Source organism: Lithobates pipiens, unplaced genomic scaffold, assembly GCF_037356315.1.
Source record: "Lithobates pipiens isolate NorthernLeopardFrog02 unplaced genomic scaffold, aLitPip1_a1.2 Scaffold_19, whole genome shotgun sequence".
In the NCBI taxonomy this organism is placed as follows: domain Eukaryota; kingdom Metazoa; phylum Chordata; class Amphibia; order Anura; family Ranidae; genus Lithobates; species Lithobates pipiens.
This window is the reverse complement of record NW_027507764.1, coordinates 281,089,394-281,107,917: the sequence shown is the minus strand read 5'-3', so window position 1 is coordinate 281,107,917 and position 18,524 is coordinate 281,089,394. Positions and strand designations below refer to the sequence as shown.

General features: G+C 45.6%; 1 protein-coding gene across 1 annotated transcript in view; it reads right to left on the bottom strand.

Annotated features, from left to right (window-relative positions):
• The window catches only part of CCT5 (chaperonin containing TCP1 subunit 5), a gene marked incomplete in the record, with an annotated part of 307,206 nt that overhangs the window by 285,177 nt on the left and 3,505 nt on the right, over nt 1-18,524 (bottom strand). The window contains 1 exon segment of the mRNA XM_077491963.1: nt 18,314-18,374. Within this exon segment, the coding sequence (XP_077348089.1) occupies nt 18,314-18,374 (61 nt within the window).

Sequence of the window (18,524 nt, the reverse complement as noted above, 5' to 3'; positions counted from 1 at the left end):
AGCGGTCGGGATTTAGTTCCGTCAGAAACGTCCATCTCTGTCAGAGACAGTATTGAAATCTCTGCATAGGATAGCAGATCCTTGTCTCATTGAAGATACTTTCTTCCAGATTTTATTCAGAAACTTTAACTGCTTTGTGTTAGGTAGATACGGGTTTACCACAGTATATACGTTATTGTCAATCTCACATACCAGTATTATACATCTGCCCGAGCTATCCATATGTACATCCTAAATTGGACCGAGTCTTTGATAGCAATAGCCACTCCTTTCTTTTGGGACTGTTGGCCGTGTATACATGTGGGTATTTACAGTGCTGAAAAAACTGGGGGTTTGAGAGAACAGAATTGGGTTTCTTGCATGCAAAAGTTATCACTGTGAAGCTTGATAGCTTCTCTCCATGTCATCTGTCTTTTTTTGGGGGCTATTCAATCCTTTAAACATTGAGGGAAGAGACATTGAAAGGCATCCTATGGCGATTGCAGTGAAGCAGCCCTGCTAGTTATGTTTATATTAGCGTAGTACATGTTACCTGTCACAGGCGTGCAGCTGGGTTTCCCCAGAAAGCGAGGTTTTGGTAGGTGTTGGAGTTCTGACTGACTGCTAGGTCTGGAAGGTAGTTCTAGGAAGTTTCCTGGATTACTTAGATGGTTAATAAGAAAGAAAAAAAAGGGGTAAAAAATTAAAGTGAGGCAAAACTTAGGTGGATTAAAATCGGTAACACACCAGAGTAAGAGGTTGCGATTCTGGTTAGAATCTGTGCGGTAAAACAACCGCTCAACTCAGGGGTTTAAGTACAGGGATAAATCAACATCGCCATCCCCTGGGCCAACAGAGTTAATGAAGGTAGAGGCTTACGAGACCACCTGTCAGCCAGTTTCAGCATCTGAATCCTCTTTGTTAGATATGGGAGTTTCATCCCGGTCCCCTTCCGCGGTGCCAGTGAGAATGATATGCCAGTCTCTCATAAGGCGCATGCCTTCCTTGACGCTAGCAATTATAGCTAGCAATTATATGGATGTGCCCATCCTTAGTCATTAGCAGCTTCACTGGGTATATCCATCTGTACACTATTCTGTTAAGAGGTTTTGTGATGCTTGCCAGTTGTCTACGCTGTTGCATAGTGTATGCCGGCAGGTCTGTGAAGGCGAGGTCCTGCTAGTCAGGGGGTATATTGTCGCAGTGCCTAACCGCAGCTGTGAATCATTGGTATGAATAAAAAAAAAAAAAAAAAAATATCCCGACTATGGTGTCCCTGGGCAGGTGTGATGCAATGTGTTTGGGCCTGGGAAGCCTGTGGATGCAGTCCACAATTAGGCCTTCTATAGGTGCATCAGGAAGCACTGATTTAATCACCGTAGTAAAGTATTTTTTTTAGGTCAGGAGGTTTTATCGTTTCAGGTATTCCCCTTATTTTAAGGTTATTCCTACTGGACCTAGCCTCTAAGTTTGCCAATTTCAGTTACATCTGCAATATCTTGTCTCTATCATTGAGGGCATCCAAGTCGTTAAAAGTGGGAGGCAAATTCGCCCATTTTTGTTTCCACGTGAGAGACCAGCTTGTTGACTGCTGAGATTTTTTTTAAATTGGCTGATTAGTGCCATTATGTCAGCATGCAGTGTGGATTTTAAAAAGGGCATTAAGATGTCTTTTAGTGTGGTATCAATTACAGGTTTGTTAACTGTGGGGAAGTCAGAACATTTAGCGGGAACAACTCAGAACATCCGCTTGAAGCTTTAGCAGTCAGTAGAGAACAGAATAGATTCCTGCAGTTCTCTTGTGTCATCTAAAGAGGAGTCTAAGCTTACCTCCAAGCCATTCGAGTCTGGCATTTCATTCAGCTTCTGTTTACTTTTAGCTGGACTGGATGATGCCGATGGGAGTGAGGGAAAGCTCTCCGATCCCGGCTTGATGCGGTTGTGGCCGAGTTGGGATCCTATGGGCGCGCTGCGTATAGGAGCCACGTCTCCCCAGTGCGCGGTGCCACCATATTGGTTCGTGTAACAGTGCATGCCAAAGAAATCGGGAATTTCTCGGTTTTACCTCCTTTTTGCGGTTGTCATTTCAGAGGTTCCCTGGACCTTGTAGTGCGGCCCGTGCGCTAAAACAAGGCTGTACGTCGCTGTATCAACCTCTGTTGGCTCTCAGTGGAGAGGAGCCATTTTAGAAAGCAGCCATGCACTCTGCGTATTGTGAGATTTTGAGTGCAAACCTCCTCCCATCAGCAAGGGCACCGAGGATGAAACGTGGCTGGGCCTTTCAGCATGACAATGATCCCAAACACGCTGCACGGGCAAAGAAAGGGATGGCTTCGTAAGAAGCATTTCAAGGTCCTGGAGTGGCCTAGCCAGTCTCCAGATCTCAACCCCATACAAAACATTTTGAGGGAGTCAAAAAATCCATGTTTCCCAGGGACAGCCCCAAAACATCACTGCTCTAGAGGAGATATGCATGGAGGAATGGTCCAACATACCAGCAACAGTGCGACAACCTTGTGAAGACTTGCAGAAAACATTTTACTTCTGTCATTGCCAACAAAGGCTATATAAAACAAAAGTACAGAGATTAACTTTTGATATTGACAAAAATACTTAATTTTCCACCATAATTTGCAAATACATTCTTTGATTGTCTGGATTGGTTTCCACATTGTCACATAGTTGAAGTATACCTATGACGACAATTACAGGCCCTTTCATCTAAGTGGGAGAACTTGCACAAATTGGTGGCCGACTACTTTTTTGACCCAGTGTAATAAAGATAAAATTACCCCCCCCCCCCCCCACGCACACCCGGGTCCATAAATATTAGGACATCAAACACAATTTAATCTTTTTGGCCCTATACACCACCACAATGGATTTTAAATTAAACATGATGTTCTTTAACTGCAGACTTTCAGCTTTAATTTGAGGGCCTTTGCATTCAAATAAGTTGAACGGTGTAGGAATTACAACAATTTGTATATGTGCCTCCCACTTTAAGGGACCAAAAGTAAGTGGGACGGTGGGGCGTGGCCTGCAGCGGAGCCGGATGGTCGCATAGATCCAGAGCTCCGGCGCTTCAGGGATTAAGCGGCTATTAGCGGACCATCTGACCACCGATTCCACTCCAAAAACCGGCGATTTCGCTTGGGCAACAGTCGTGAACATGCCTAGCAAATGGCGGAACCCAAGGCGCCCACAACGCTTAACGGACTTCTTCCACATGAAAGCCATGGAGGGTAAGCAAAATGGCGCGGAGGCCTACTCCGTCCCTGCAGCCCCAGCAGCAAAACATCACACCAAGAAAGGGAATCCAGCTAAAATGACACTTTCAGCCGATTCCTGGCCCTCCTCCCCGCCCAGTTAAGTCCAGACCCAGGCTGGATGGCAACGGATTGCACAAATTGGATAGCCCAGGCCCCGAGTCGGGGGATGACATGAGGGACATGCCAGAATCGATCAAATCTTTCCCTACACAGAATCAGCCTGTGATAGACACTGTTAAAAGACATGCTGTTGTCCCTTAGAAGTACCATACAATCAGATATGGCTTCCTGCATGCACAAGTTTAATCGGGATATTCATGAACTGGGTGAAAGTAGATCACATTGAAGTGAAAATGGGTGAATATGCCGATACGATCAACGACCTGGTCGATGTGTATGAGGAGAAAGAAAGGGACACTGCATGGGTCAGGGCGAAATTGCCCGATTTGGAAGACAGGTCGAGGAGAAACAACCTGAAAATCAGGGGTATCCCCGAATCAGTGCAACAACCTGACCTGAACTCCTATGCTACAACGCTCTTTAAAACCCTCATTCCTTAGCTTACTGATCTTGATGTTACCATTGATAGAATACACCGGCTACCCAAACCTTCCCATTTGTCTGAGCAAATACCACGGGATGTACTCCTCCGCCTCCATTTCTTTCACGTTAAAGAAAGCCTCATGTTGTACACGAGAAAGCAGGATGTCATTCCCCCACAGTATCAGAACTTGCAGTTTTTTGCAGATCTGTCCCAATACACCTTACAGAAAAGGAGAAACCTGAACACGGTTACAAAAGTTCTCCGGAACCACAAAGTTGCATACAAATGGGGTTACCCCACGAAGCTTGTAGTGACACGTGACAATGGCACATATGCGATTTCTTCTTTAGAGGAGGGTATAGCTCTCCTGCGAGAATGGGACAGTCTTCCTGAGGATGTGGTCACTCCCCCACCCACCAGCACACCCAGACAAGTTGACAGGGACTGGAAAGAGGTCACTGGCAAGAATGCTCGTTCTCATACATGAACATATCGGATGGTCATAAGTAACTGAATCCCTGGAGTGTAGGGCCGCAAATTGTACAGTCAGACTAAACCCCCACAAATAGCAGCAGTTTCTCGCTGATTGCGGGTGACTTGTTACTCCCTCAGTGGAGCACCCCGTTTGGTGCTCAGCTGCACTGGACTATGTTTCATTTTTACATGTTTTCTTTTTTTTTTTCCCTAATAGGTTTCGTTTCTTTTCCACAAGATGTCTACCTGCAACAGAAGCAGGAATTTTTGCAAATCTTCAGGAGACCAGGATGACAGAAAACCCAGACCACTGGCATCTTACTTCTTTGGGTCCTTCGGATGGACCCCATGTTCCTATGATCGGCAATGTGAGTACACCTTTTTGTTGCTGGCTATGGGGACTTTCTTCATTGTTACACCCCCATTTCCGCCCTGTCGTTTGCACCGCTGCCTCAGGTCCTTAACGCACATCTTAGCACATAGATCCCGGGACATATGGCTTTGAGGATTCTCACTATCAACACTAGGGGACTTAACCATCCCGCAAAGCGGAAATCCCTATGGAGGGAAGCTTTACTCCACAACAGTGATATTGTCTGTGCTTAGGAGACACACTAACTCCTCGGCTCCCCCCAAATGCTCACACAGCAGCCATCCCTACGTCTTTAAAGCCAACGCTGACTCTAAGTCTAGAGGTGTTCTCATGGCTATTAGAGATACAGTTGCGTTTAAGGTACACCTAGAAGTTAAAGATCCAAAAGGCAGATTCTTGATCCTGGTCTGTGATGTGAACTCTTCCACCTACACGATTCCCACCTAATATTCCCCTAATGCGCACCAAGTGCATTTTTTTAACAGACTTATTAGAAAAATCCGGAAGATCCAAAAAGGTTTATTAATGATATGCAGAGACTTTAACGCCACTCCAGACCCGACATGCGACTCGACCTTGACTTCCACCGGAAGGCGGTTAAACTACTACCCTCCATTCACAACAACAATTTATATGATGCTTGCCACTGCTTCCATACGGCTGAAAGGGATTTCACTTTTTTCTCCTCGCCCCATCGGGTCTACACGCGAATAGACCTATTTCTAGTTGATCAAAGTGTATTATTATTTTTGAAATCTGTCTTCATTGGCACAATATCTTGGGCGGACCATGCCCCAGTGGTGTTGTCCATTGCCGATCCAACAGCGGTACAGAGGAGTCCATTATGGAAACTTAACTCTTATCTTCAACAGAAGGACTCTAGAGACACTGTTCAAACCCGCATTTCGGGAATTTTTTGATCACAACGATGGTTCAATTGTGGCGATAACTGTGTATTATGGAATGCCCATAAGGCATTTATATGGGGAATTATGGTACAGTTGGGGGCGAGGGCAAAGAGGCAGAGGCTGCAGCGGTTAAACGAGCTAACTACAGCAATTGCTGACACAGAAGCACAAAACAAACTTCACACCACACTGACCTTATCTGAAAGATTGTCCCAACTCAGACATGATTTTAGGCTCCTGCTCCTAGAGGAAATCTAAAATTCCTTTCATAATTCACCCTGTGACTAAGCAAAAAGTGTACCACCCCAAACAAATAGGGGATGCATTTAGCTCATATTACGAGTCTTTATACAACCTTAAAAAGGACCCTTCGACACACCAACCACAATTAGACATGATTAATGACTTCCTATTCTCCATTTCCATTCCCCAACTGACGCCCGTCCAACTACAATCACTAAAAGAACCATTTACTGACACCGACGTCCACAAAGCTATTGCCACTTTACCACTAAATAAATCTCCGGGACCGGACAGATTTGGGGGGGGGGGGGATATTTTAAAGAATTTGCTCCAATGCTGACCCCTTAGTTAGTGAAAAGTTTTTAATGATGCGGCCGCCTCTGCCTCTTTCCTTCCTGAAATGTTAGAAGCAATAATTGTTACTATACCCAAGCCAGGGAAGACTCCCGATACCCCCTCTAATTTTTAGGCTGATTTCGCTCCTCAACACGGATATGAAACTGTATGCCAAGCTGATTGCTCTGCGCTTAGTCGAAATAATCCCCACAATTGTTCATCCGGATCAAACGGGGTTTACCATGGGCAGACAGACGTCGGATGCCACTCGCAGAATGATTAATATCATCCACATGGCCGAGGCAGAAAAGGCCTGCTCTGCTTCTGACTTTAGACGCAGAGAAGGTCTTTGATCGCATACACTGGCTTTATATGACAAGGGTCCTGGAGGCCTTTGGTTTTGTTGGCAATATACTCACGGCTATTCTAGCATTATATTCTAATCCCTCGGCTAGAGTGAATGCATCCAGGGTTCTGTCCACCCCTTTCGCAATTTCCAATGGCACAAGGCAGGGGTGTCCGTTATCCCCGTTAATATTTAACCTGTTAATGGAACCCCTAGAAATATATATCTATATATCTCAGAAGCCACCCTGAAATTAGAGGTTTCCCAGTTGGCACAGTCATGTTATCAGTTTATTTGCTGATGATATAATCTTGATCATGACGGAGGTGGAGTCTTCCCTGGCTGCGATTTCCGATACTTTGACTCTGTTCAACCGAGTAACTTACTATAAGGTTAATGAAAACAAATCCCACATTCTTGGCCTAGGCATTAACCCTGCCATTCAAGCTCGCCTAGAGGAAACCTACCCTTATTCTTGGAACGCCAATGGGATACAATATCTAGGCATTACACTAACGGCTAGGACTGCACAATTAGCTGAGGCAAATTACACAGCATTTCTTCAACACTTAGAACCCAAATTGCATTCTCTATCTAAAGTAGAACTAACCTGGTCCAGCTGACTGGCAGCCCTTAAAATGACAATACCAATTTATATATCTGTTTCGCACTCTCCCTATTCCAACCCCAAACATATACTTTACTAAAGCTCAATCCATGCTGAACAATTCTGTGGCAGGGGGAAAAAAAAAAAAAAAAAGCTAGGTGCGCATCTCACAAACTCATCAAGTCCAGATTGGTGGGGGGGGGTATAGGACATATCGCTCTAAAAGACTACTACCTGGCAGCGTGCTTCGCCCAAATCAGACAGTGGTTTTTAAGTAGTGCCAACACTAGATGGATCGAATTGGAAATCTACCAATGCCCTTACAGGAATCCACTAGATCTACTCTTAGCAGCTAGATTCATGTCCACATTGCCCTCTAACATTTCTCCACCTATGATGGCAGCCTTAGAGGCTTGGAAAATCCTACTTCACACCCCACCGGACGATGCTCCTTCAAAATCCATTCCGCTAACCCTATCCAGTCTACAACTCTTAATCCCCAACTTAAAAATTAAACACTGGTTGGCCAAAAGGTGTCACTGCAGTTACTGCATTGCAAATAGGACCAGCTACGAAAACCTTTAGAGCATTACAATTGGAATTCGGATTACAACCGGACGACATTTTTACTTACAATCAAGTTTCCCACTTACTTTCGACACTTCCCGACCCATCCACTGTCTTACCGTGGAGGGTCTATCTTTACTTCAATAACCCTACCACATCTATTAAGGGAATCTTGTTAAAGTATAGCCTTCTACAGCAGAAAACATTTATTAAAACCCCTTCCATGCGATCGTGGGAATTAGAGACTTATCCAAGTCATACACCGACGATCAATGGCGTATTGCCATATCTTCTACCTACAAGACCACCAGAAGCGCCAACTTGTGGGAACTTTACCAGAAGTTGTTGTTGCGGTGGTACCCTCGAGGATAGCCTGCTATACCCCGCAAGCCTTGCCACTGTGGCTATAGAGGCACTCATTCATATCTTTTGGAAATGCCCAGTAATACAACCCCCATGGACTGCCATATTTAAAACAATATCCATACTCTCAAGCATCCTTGTGCATCCATGTCCAGGTCTAGCTATTCTATCTCTAGGTATAGATACTTACTTACCTCCTCGTTTAAGGAAAATTATAACCCATATTTTCCTGAGTGTACAACTGGAGATAGCCAGAGGGTGGAGATCGTTGGTGGCACCTTCGCTCTCTAATTCTCCAGACAACGCACTTACACATTTCTTACGAACTGATGTTTGCCTCTTCTCTAGGCAAATACAGGCAGGCTTGCCAAGAATGGGAACCGTGGCTGAACTGGTATAAGGGAAACAAAGTCTAACTGCGAATACCTATTATGTAGCTAAATACACCACTAGTTGTCCAAGAGTGGAGTAATCCATGGCCCGTAGCAAGGGGGGGGGGGTTCGATCCACTGGCTTGGGTGCAGTTAGATCCCAGATGGGGCGCCCAAGTCGGAAGGATGCATGCTCCCAATCTAAATGTTTCACTTCTACTCTCCGAAGACTACCCAGTGGTTATTCTATACATACTTACCTAGATCAGTGATGCTCCCCTCTTGATGTATTATTTCATATCACCCAGTGAGTAACACATATTTGCTTTGGCAGGACTCCGGTCTCCATTAGAGAAATGTTGAAACATAAGTATTTATTGCTTCATGTGCTGAATTTACAATGCCTTATGACTATACTCTGTACTAAAGTTTGAGATAGATATATATATATATATATGCTGTTAAATATCTTTGGCTGCTATTCTTGTGGAAATTTTCAATAAAAATCTTTTTTTTTTTTTTTTTTTTTTTTTTATAACAATAAAGGGGGGGTGGCGGCAATGGGCTGCTCAGCTGTTCCATGGCCATGTGTTATTCCCTTATCTCATTTACAAGGAGCAGATAAAAAGGTCCAGATTTCATTTCAAGTGTGCCTTTTGCATTTGGAATCTGTTGCTGTCAACACTCAATGAGATCCAAAGAGTTGTCACCATCACTGAAGCAAGCCATCATTAGGCTGAAGAACAAGGATGGGCAACAATGTTTCCTGTGAACAAGCTACATAGTAGCGGCAGTTGACATATTCACTGATGGATAGTTGGAGCAGTGTCCAAAAAGAAAGCCATTTAATGGACTTTGCTTGCCTACGAGTGATACAGGAGACGTGGCTGCTGAGGGAGTGGAAAACAGCTGAGCCTCGAGACTGAGTTGAGCTGAGGTGGTGAGATATCCACGCACTGATCCCGGAGGGCAGTGGTAACATATGGAAAGCCGCTTTGAGTTGTCTTAAAAGTGTTTGCAAACTGTCTGAACGTAACCTTTGCAGTGTGTGATTTTCTGATACCATGGAAATTATCTGCCACCAGACTCGTCTGAAAATGATCAGCAGCGTGTTTCGTCTTGGCTGCCGCTCTCTAAAGGGGACAGTAGATATACGGATAAACCCTTCACAGTAAAGGTTGCTTGGCTAAAAGTCCATATTTATACTTCGAGCTTGGGCTAACCCACGCCAGTGAAAAATGAACTGCATCTCATAACCAGCCGATGTGGATACTCCGTACCTATCATTCAAACCAAAAGCCGCTACCCTGTTTCCCCTAAAATAAGACCTAGCGTGATTGTCGGAGTTGGCTGCAATATAAGACCTACCACCCAAATAAGCCCTACTCTGTTTCCTCAAAAATAAGCCCTACCCTGAAAAAGAAGACCTACAAGGACTTTAACTAGGGCTTATTTGGGGGGTAGGGCTTTTATTGCAGCTATCACCGACAATCACACTAGGTCTTATTTTAGGGAAAACAGGGTACTTAGCCTGAAATATTATTAATTATAATTTATGCTAATTTGTTTCAATCTTGTCCATTAATTCATCCCTTCTGCTCAGTTTGCTCGAAACTATTGGTTAACCGTATAGTGACCATTTGGGAATTTTTAATCATGCTTATCCAGATTATATATAACCTCGATACTCAATATTAACGGTTGCAATAGTTTATAGCAACTGGCATGGACCTGCGTCGTGTGTATTGTTGTAAATGTTATGTGCGTCCTGTGAGTTACATTCATCTGTGGTGAATTCATTGTTTATCTGTATGGGCAACCTATGAATTGCACTTGGTTTTAAGCAATTTATGGTAAATTATTATATATAACAATAAAATATAGTATTTAAAATTGATCAATATTGAACTATTTGTTGCCTATAGTAACCTCTTTACAGTCCAGGTCTGCATCCCCCCCCTTTTTCCCCTGAAACAAACCCATCTGAGAGAGAGAGAGAGAGAGAGAGGAAAAAAAATAAATAAAATAAAAAAAAAAACCCACACACACACAAACTGTTTGAAACATCCTTAAATCCTATTTTTTTGTACTCAGCGTAAAATCCTTTTCTCCAAGTTCATTGACAGACGCAGGCAGAAAGTGTTGAAAAAAAGCAAAACTGCACAGTACCACCCAGGGGGAGGTCCTACTGGCTATAACCTCCCCCCCTGCCCCCACACTGCATCCAGCAGCTCAGTTAGTCAAAAGCAGGACATAAGTAGGAAGGGTGGGTGCTGTGTCCATCAATGAACTTCAGAGACAAGGAAGTTACGGAGAGTACAAAGATCCTATTTTCTGTTTCGTTTGACAGACACAGCATCTTCACCTTGACCTTAAGGACGTCTCCAAGACGTGTCAAAAGACGAGGGGTAGCACTAACTCTACCCATAACAACCAGAGCTCCTCGACAGAGGAGTCGCAACCTTAAACAGCTGCCTGCAAGACCTTGCAGCTGAAGTAAGCATCCGAAGATGCGCTCACATCAACCTTGTAAAAATGTATTGAAAGTGAACCGACGACCAGGTCACCGTCTTAGCCCAGGAGGCACCAATTGCCCTGGTAGAATGTGCCGTGACAGGAAAGGGAGGCATCCACCCCTTATGGCATAAGCCTAAACCACAATCTGTCTGATCCACCGAGAAATAGTAGCCAATGAGACCGCCAGTCCCTTCTTCAGACCAGCCACCGATGGAAACAGCGAGTCCGACCTCCAAAAAGGAGCCATAGCAGACAGACATACACCTGCAGAGCAAAGCAACCTCTTCAGGGTGTAATGGCAAAGGACATAAGGACGGAAGCACAAAGTCCTCATTTAGAGGGAAGGCCAAAACAACCTTTGGCAGAAACGAAGGCAGTGGATGCAGCACCGCTTTATCCTTGGAGGATCAAGTAGGGAGACTTACACGACAAGGCCACCAACTGAGAAACACTCCTGGCAGATGTAATAGCCACTAGAAAGCTTGGGGGGGGGTTGAGAATCTCCCTAATGTTTTCAAATGGTGGTTTAAGTGGAGGGGGCCACATATCGAACCCTCTGAACAAATACTCACCAATGAATGGGTCACCAAGGCTCAACGGGTGGTGGGACGACAGCCAAAAGCAGATATCTGCCCCTTAATGGCAATTAAAGCGGTTCTCCACCCTAAAGTGGAAGTTCCGCTCATCTGATCCCTCCCCCCCTCTGGTGCCACAATTGGCACCTTTCAGGGGGGAGGGGGGCGCAGTTACCTGGATAATCCAGGTATCTGCACCCACTTCCGGGACAGACCACCGAAGATACCCCCCCTTGTGTTCTGGGAAACAGTTCCCAGGACACAGCGGGGACCAGCAGAGACACGCAGCAGGGAAGCGGGCAGTGAAGCTGCAACGCTTCACTTCCCAATTCCCTGACAGAGGATGGCGGCGGGGGCAGCAGAGAGACGAGCGATCGTTCGTCATCTGCCGCCGACATTGCTGGACCCTGGGACAGGCAAGTGTCAATTTATTAAAAGTCAGCAGCTGCTTCTTTTTCTTCTCTTCTGACCCTCGCTACTCCTCCCCTGCTTTCCAATCTCAACATCTAATCTATTCTTGACCCTTTGTACATCTTCCTCCTCCTCTCATTTTACTAACTTTCTGGATATGATTACTATGGGCTTCCTGCATATTGAAGGCCACGTTTGTGTTGCAGCTGTGCGACACCCAGGGTCTGCTCGGATCTGGGAATTGTATACATGGTTAGCTTGGATTATACTATACTGTGCAACACCTGTACTGAAATCTTTATGCAAGCCTATTGTATTGGAACATAAACTTATTACTTTATAATAAAAACCTTTGTAAAAGAAAAGTCAGCAGCTGCAATATTTGTAGCTGCTGTCTTTTTTTTTTTTTTTTTTTAAAGGTGCAGAACCGCTTTAAGGAAAGTTTCTGAGCCACCATAAATCAGGTGATAATGTCCCCATGGAGCCAGCAATGTGTCTGCCGCATCCGCCCAGGGATCCTTTGACCTGGCCACAAACCTCTGTACCTTCTGATTGAGTCGAGAAGCCAAGAGATCCACATCTGGCGTGCCCCACCTTAGACAAAGGAGCCGAAATACATCCAGATGTAGCGACCATTACCCTTGGTCCAGCATCGGACTAGGTAGTCTGCTAGCCCATTTCCTATGCGCGGAATGTACATGGCCGACAGAGCCGGCACGTGCAGCTCTGCCAACTGCAGGATTAGCAGCCTCCAGTGCTGCAGCCAAACTCCTTGTCCCTCCTTGATTTGTGACCTACGCCACTACTGTGGCGTTGTCTGACTGGATGCCGCTGCAGCCTCTGACCATGTGGAGAGGCACCGCCTGAAGTTCTAGCACGTTGATTGGCAGACAGGTTATGTCCCGAGTCCAGCGACCCTGGGCCAACTGCACGCCCCAAACTTCCCCCCCAACCGGTCAGGCTGGCATCCGTTGTGACCACCATCCAATGAATAGGAAGGAACGACTTCCCAGAGCGAAGGGCTGGCGACCTCAGCCACCAGAGCAGGGAATCCCTGACTAGCTGGCTCACCCGAATTTGACAATCTAAGGACAACAGATTTGTCCCATTTGGACAGGATCTCCTTTTGCAAGACGCGAGTGTGGAATTGAGCATATGGTACCGCCTTGAAAGTGGCTACCATGACACCCAGGACTTGCATGCAAAAAAAACGCAGTGACGACCACCTGCGGGACACCAACAACTTTACCGCAGCTTGAAGAGTCTGCAATTTGTCCGAAGGGAGAAAGACTGAGGAGTCGAGAAGCAGGTCCAGGTACTCCATGCGTTGAGAGTGTACCAACACTGACTTATGTAGGTTCAGCGCCCAACCACCTCCCGAAGAGTTTGCATGGCGATTGCCACAACCTACCTCAATTATGAGGCGGTAGCTGCCCTCAAAAAGGAGGTTATCCAGGTAACCCACAACTGCGATCCCTTGCTGCCTTAGTAAAGCCAAAATTGGGCCCCAGCACCTTGGTGAAGACCCTCGCTGCTGATGCCAGGCCAAAAAGGGAGAGCTACAAATTGGTAGTGCTCATCCCAGGCCACAAATTGCAGCAACCTCTGATGCATATGGGAACATGCAAGTATGCATCCTTGATGTCCAGGGATGATATAAAATTCCCCTGATGGAGTGCAGTAACCACTGAGTGAACTAATTCCACCCTGAACATTTGTACCTTCACAAAGCTTTGTATTTTAGATTGTTTTTCCTGTTCTAGTTACTTTATGTTTTTCACAGACGTATGCATTTCCTGAAGAAGCTCAGTTAGAGCTAAACTAGTTGAAATATGTCATCACCTGTACCACTTTGTATACCATTAATTGTTTTATTATTGGAATATATACATATTTTTCTGGTTTAAATTATTGGTTATCAATATTTCTATCTGTACCGTAATAGTCCTTTAGCTCATTTCTGCTTTTGATAAGCCTGATAGGGGAACCAGGTTTCTCGACCTTCAATTTTATATAATCTTGGATGATGGTATGCTTTCATCATTTATCTTTTATCTGAGTGGTGAGACCTTTTTATATTTTACAATTTATGTACCTTCACAAAGCTGTTGAGGGCCTTGAGGTCCAGGACTGGACAGACCCCTTCCTTCTCTGGGACTACAGACAGATTGGAGTAGAATCCCTGAAACCTTTCCGGCGTTGGTACAGGCACTATCACCCCGCGCAACAGCAGGTCCTGTATTGCCCCAAACAGGGCTTCCCGGCGAGCCAGAATATAAAGGTTGAAGGGGAAAAAAAAAAAAAAAACAAACAGACAAGAAATAAACTTTACCTGTGGTTCCCCACCCAGGGAAGGTCGTTGGCCACAAGGACCCTAACCCCTCCCAGAGTAAGCCATGGTCTGCCCTCACCACACTTACCTGAGAGGTGCCAGAAGAACTGGAGTCGACTGTCTGAACTGCTGCAGTGACCTCCATTGCTCCTGTGTTGTCACAGCCTCTGCTGGATCTGCACAGGCTCCAGATGCCCAACAAGCCACACGCTGCGCCTGGAGACCAGAACCTTTGTCTCACGGCTCCCCTTGATGACGCGGCTCCACCGGAAGCCATGTCACTCCCATTCATTGGAACACAGACACCCCTCCTCCGACACGCGCACGTCCTATACCCGGAAGAGCAAGGTAGCATGCGCCCCCCGCAATGTTTTGATTTGTGCAGTGAAATGGAGGTAGGGACCTGCCGCTCTACAGACGTCCAACTCTCCCCAAGTTTTTAGGCAGTGGTGTGCTAGCAGCCCTCTTTTCACTGCCTAAGACAGAGGGGTGCTTTGTGCAGAGGAGAAGGTAAGCCAGAAGCTCATCCAAGACAGTCCTGGGACACAGAGCTCCTCAGGTTCCTCACATGCCTGCTTCCCGTCCGGCAGGAAACAAAAACTGAAGGGGAGGGCCTGGTGGACCTTCTTTTAACCATTTGGGTGAATGCGTTTCCTGTCCAGGAGGGAGAAGCCCCATGTCTCAGAGGCTGTCCATGAAGACAATAAGAGAAAAGTATTAAAAAAAAAAAAAAAATTAAAAAAAAAAAAAAAATTTAAAATTGCACACTCTGTCCAGGCAAATAAGGTAACCAGCTAGGCTTGACCACCCCAAGGTCTCTTTTTAACCACTTGCCGACCGCCGATGTACGTCGACAGAATGGCATGGGCAGGCATATGGGCGTACCTGTACGTCCCTGCCTTCCCGCGGGTGGGGGGCCTGATCGGGCCCCACCCCGGTGCCGGTCGGTATCCGTTCAGCAGCGATCCGGGATGAGGGGGCGGCGATTCGTTCATGGCCACCCCCTCGCGATCGCTCCTGACGAATGGAAGTGAGGCGTGACATCACTTCCTCTCCTGTAATGTAAACACAGGCAGAGGAAGTGATGTAATCTCTCCTCCGTGTCGGTATTTTTCGTTCCGGCACCGAGGATCGGTGAGTTGCACCAACACGACACTACACAGTAGAACATGCCAGGTACACTCACCCCCCCCCCCTTCCCCCCCGTCACAGTGACACCAATTGCATTTTTTTTTTGCATTGGTGTCATTTGTGACTGTAATAACTGTTAGGGCTAGCCCCCTTTAGTTCTAAGGTACCCCCCTAACCCCCCCCCCCAATAAAGGTTTAACCCCGTGATCACCCCCCGTCGCCAGTGTCACTAAGGCTGGGTTCACATTGCAGCGGTTTATGAGAACAGATGTGATTCGCACCGCACTGCAGTGCAAATCACATCCGATCTCTGTGCGATTCGAGTTCAGCCATACAGATAGTATGGCTGAATTTGCGTCGCACCCGCCGCAAATTCGCACGGGACCCTTTTTTTGGTCCGCAGCAGAATCGGATCACATGGGTGTTCACACCATGCGATCCGAGTTTACAGATCGCACTGCGATATGCGAACTGATCTGGGGCTGTCATTAACATTTCACTGACACTCCCAGCAGTTTGCATAGGGCAGTGTGAACTGCCGCCGGGAGGCATGCGATGCGGGAACCCGCTGCAGATTCGTGGCGTTCCTGCATCGCTCCAGTGTGAACCCAGCCTAATAAGCGATCATTTTTCTGATCGCTGTATTAGTGTCACAGGTGACGCTAGTTAGGCAGGTAGGTATTTAGGTTCGCCGCAGCTTTTTATAGCGCCAGGGACCCCCATATACTACCGCATAAAGCCCCCTGATTGCCCCCTAGTTAACCCTTTCACCAGTATTCACCATATAACTGTTACAGGTGACGCTGGTTGGTTATTTTTTTATAGTTTCAGGGCACCCGCCATTTATTACCTAATAAAGGTTTAACCCCCTGATCACCCGGCGGGTGATATAAGTTTGAGGGTCAGATAAGGTCTGCGTCGCCCCAGGCAGCGTCAGGTTAGTGCCAGTACCGCTAACACCCACGCACAAAGCATACACCTCCCTTAGTATATAGTATCTGATCAGATCTATATTAGCGTCGCCAGCAGTTTAGGTTTCCCAAAACGCATTGTTAGCGGGATCAGCCCAGATACCTGCTAGCACCTGCGTTTAGCCCCTCCGCCAAGCCCAGACCAGCCCACCCAAGTGCAGTATCGATCGATCACTGTCACTTACAAAACACAACACACATAACTGCAGCGTTTGCAGAGTCAGGCCTGATCCCTGCGATCGCTAACAGTTTTTCTTATAGCGTTTTGATACAGTCGCTGACAGCCTAGGTGCTTTTTTACCTGCGAGTCTCACTAGTGTACCCCTAAATTTAGGGGTGTCTACTTTCCAAAATGGGGTCATTTGGGGGGGGGGGGGGGGGGGGTTTGTGCCATCTTGGCATTTTATGGCCTTCAAAAAACTGTAATAGGTAGTGAGGAGTGAAGTCAAAAATGTACGCCCTTAGAAAGCCTGAAGGCGGTGCTTGGTTTTCGGGGCCCCGTACGCAGCTAGGCTCCCAAAAAGTCCCACACATGTGGTATCCCCGTACTCAGGAGAAGCAGAACTTATTTTGGGGTGTCATTTCACATATGCCCATAGCATGTGTGAGCAATATATCATTAAGTGACAACTTTGTGAAAAAAAATAAAAATAAAATAAAAGTTTGTAATTTCCCCGCAACTTGTGGCAAAATATAAAATATTCCATGGACTCAACATGCCTCTCAGCAAATAGCTTGGGGTGTCTACTTTCTAAAATGGGGTCATTTGTGGGGGTTTTGTGCCATCTTGGCATTTTATGGCCTTCAAAACTGTGATCGGTAGTGAGGAGTAATATGACATATGTATGCCCTTAGAAATCCTGAAGGCGGTGCTTGGCTTTCGGGGCCCCGTATGCGGCTAGGCTTCCAAAAAGTCGACCACATGTGGTATCCCCGTACTCAGGAGAAGCAGCTGAATGTATTTTGGGGTACAATTCCACATATAACCATGTGTGAGCAATACATCATTTAGTGACAACTTTGTGTAAAATTATATATATATAAAAAAAATTTTTTGTCATTATTCAATCGCTTGAGGCAAAAAAATAAAATATTCAACGGGCTCAACATGCCTCTTATCAATTTCCTTAGGGTATCTACTTTCCAAAATGGGGTCATTTGGGGGGGGTTTTGTACTGCCCTGCCATTTTAGCACCTCAAGAAATGAGATAGGCAGTCATAAACTAAAAGCTGCGTAAATTCCAGAAAACGTACCTTAGTTTGTAGATGTGACAACTTTTGCGCAAACCAATAAATATACAGTTATTTACTTTTTTTTACCAAAGACATGTGGCTGAATACATTTTGGCCTAAATGTATGACTAAAATTGAGTTTATTGGATTTTTCTAATAACAAAAAGTAGAAAATTTATTTTTTTCAAAATTTGCGGTCTTTTTACGTTTAGATCGCAAAAAATAAAAATCGCAGAGTCAGCCAAATACCTTTAAAAGAAAGCTCTATTTGTGGGAAAAAAAGGACGCAAATTTTGTTTGGGTACAACATTGCATGACCGCGCAATTACCAGTTAAAGCAGCGCCAAATTGTAAAAAGACCTCTGGTCATTGACCAGCAAAATGGTCCGGTCTGAAAGTGGTTAAAGACCACAGCTGGAGCTCCAGGATCCAGACGTATCACCTAAACCCTGCCTCTTCATGTGTCCTGGGTGGACTTATGTCACACACAGAAGTGACCCTGATTTGGATGCCATCCTGGACTGCAGACTGAATCTGGAATGACATCATACCCCCTGGATTAGTGACGAGAAGGCCCTTAATCTGTTTGGCCTGCGGTTATTTCCACTACAGGAAACAATCATTGCTCAGGTGGCTGTCCTTGAAGATGATTGGGGAAACTCAAAATGATGACATTGCTAGAAATCCATTCAGTACCATAGAAAACCAATTCTGCAGGAAGTGCTTTCTATTTAAAATGAGTAGTTGAGAGATAACTTACCATTGGGTCCCAATGATGTTCTTAAAGTGTTAGCAACTGCCTTAGCCGCCATGATGTGAGACTGGAAGGGGGGGGGGGGGGGGGGGGGGGGGAAGAAAAAAAAAAAAAATAAATTACTGACATGACAAAAATTTCATATGTGAAAAGCAACAAAGTTCACTACTGAACAAAATACTTTATGTGAAATTACCAAATACATTAGAACAAAAAT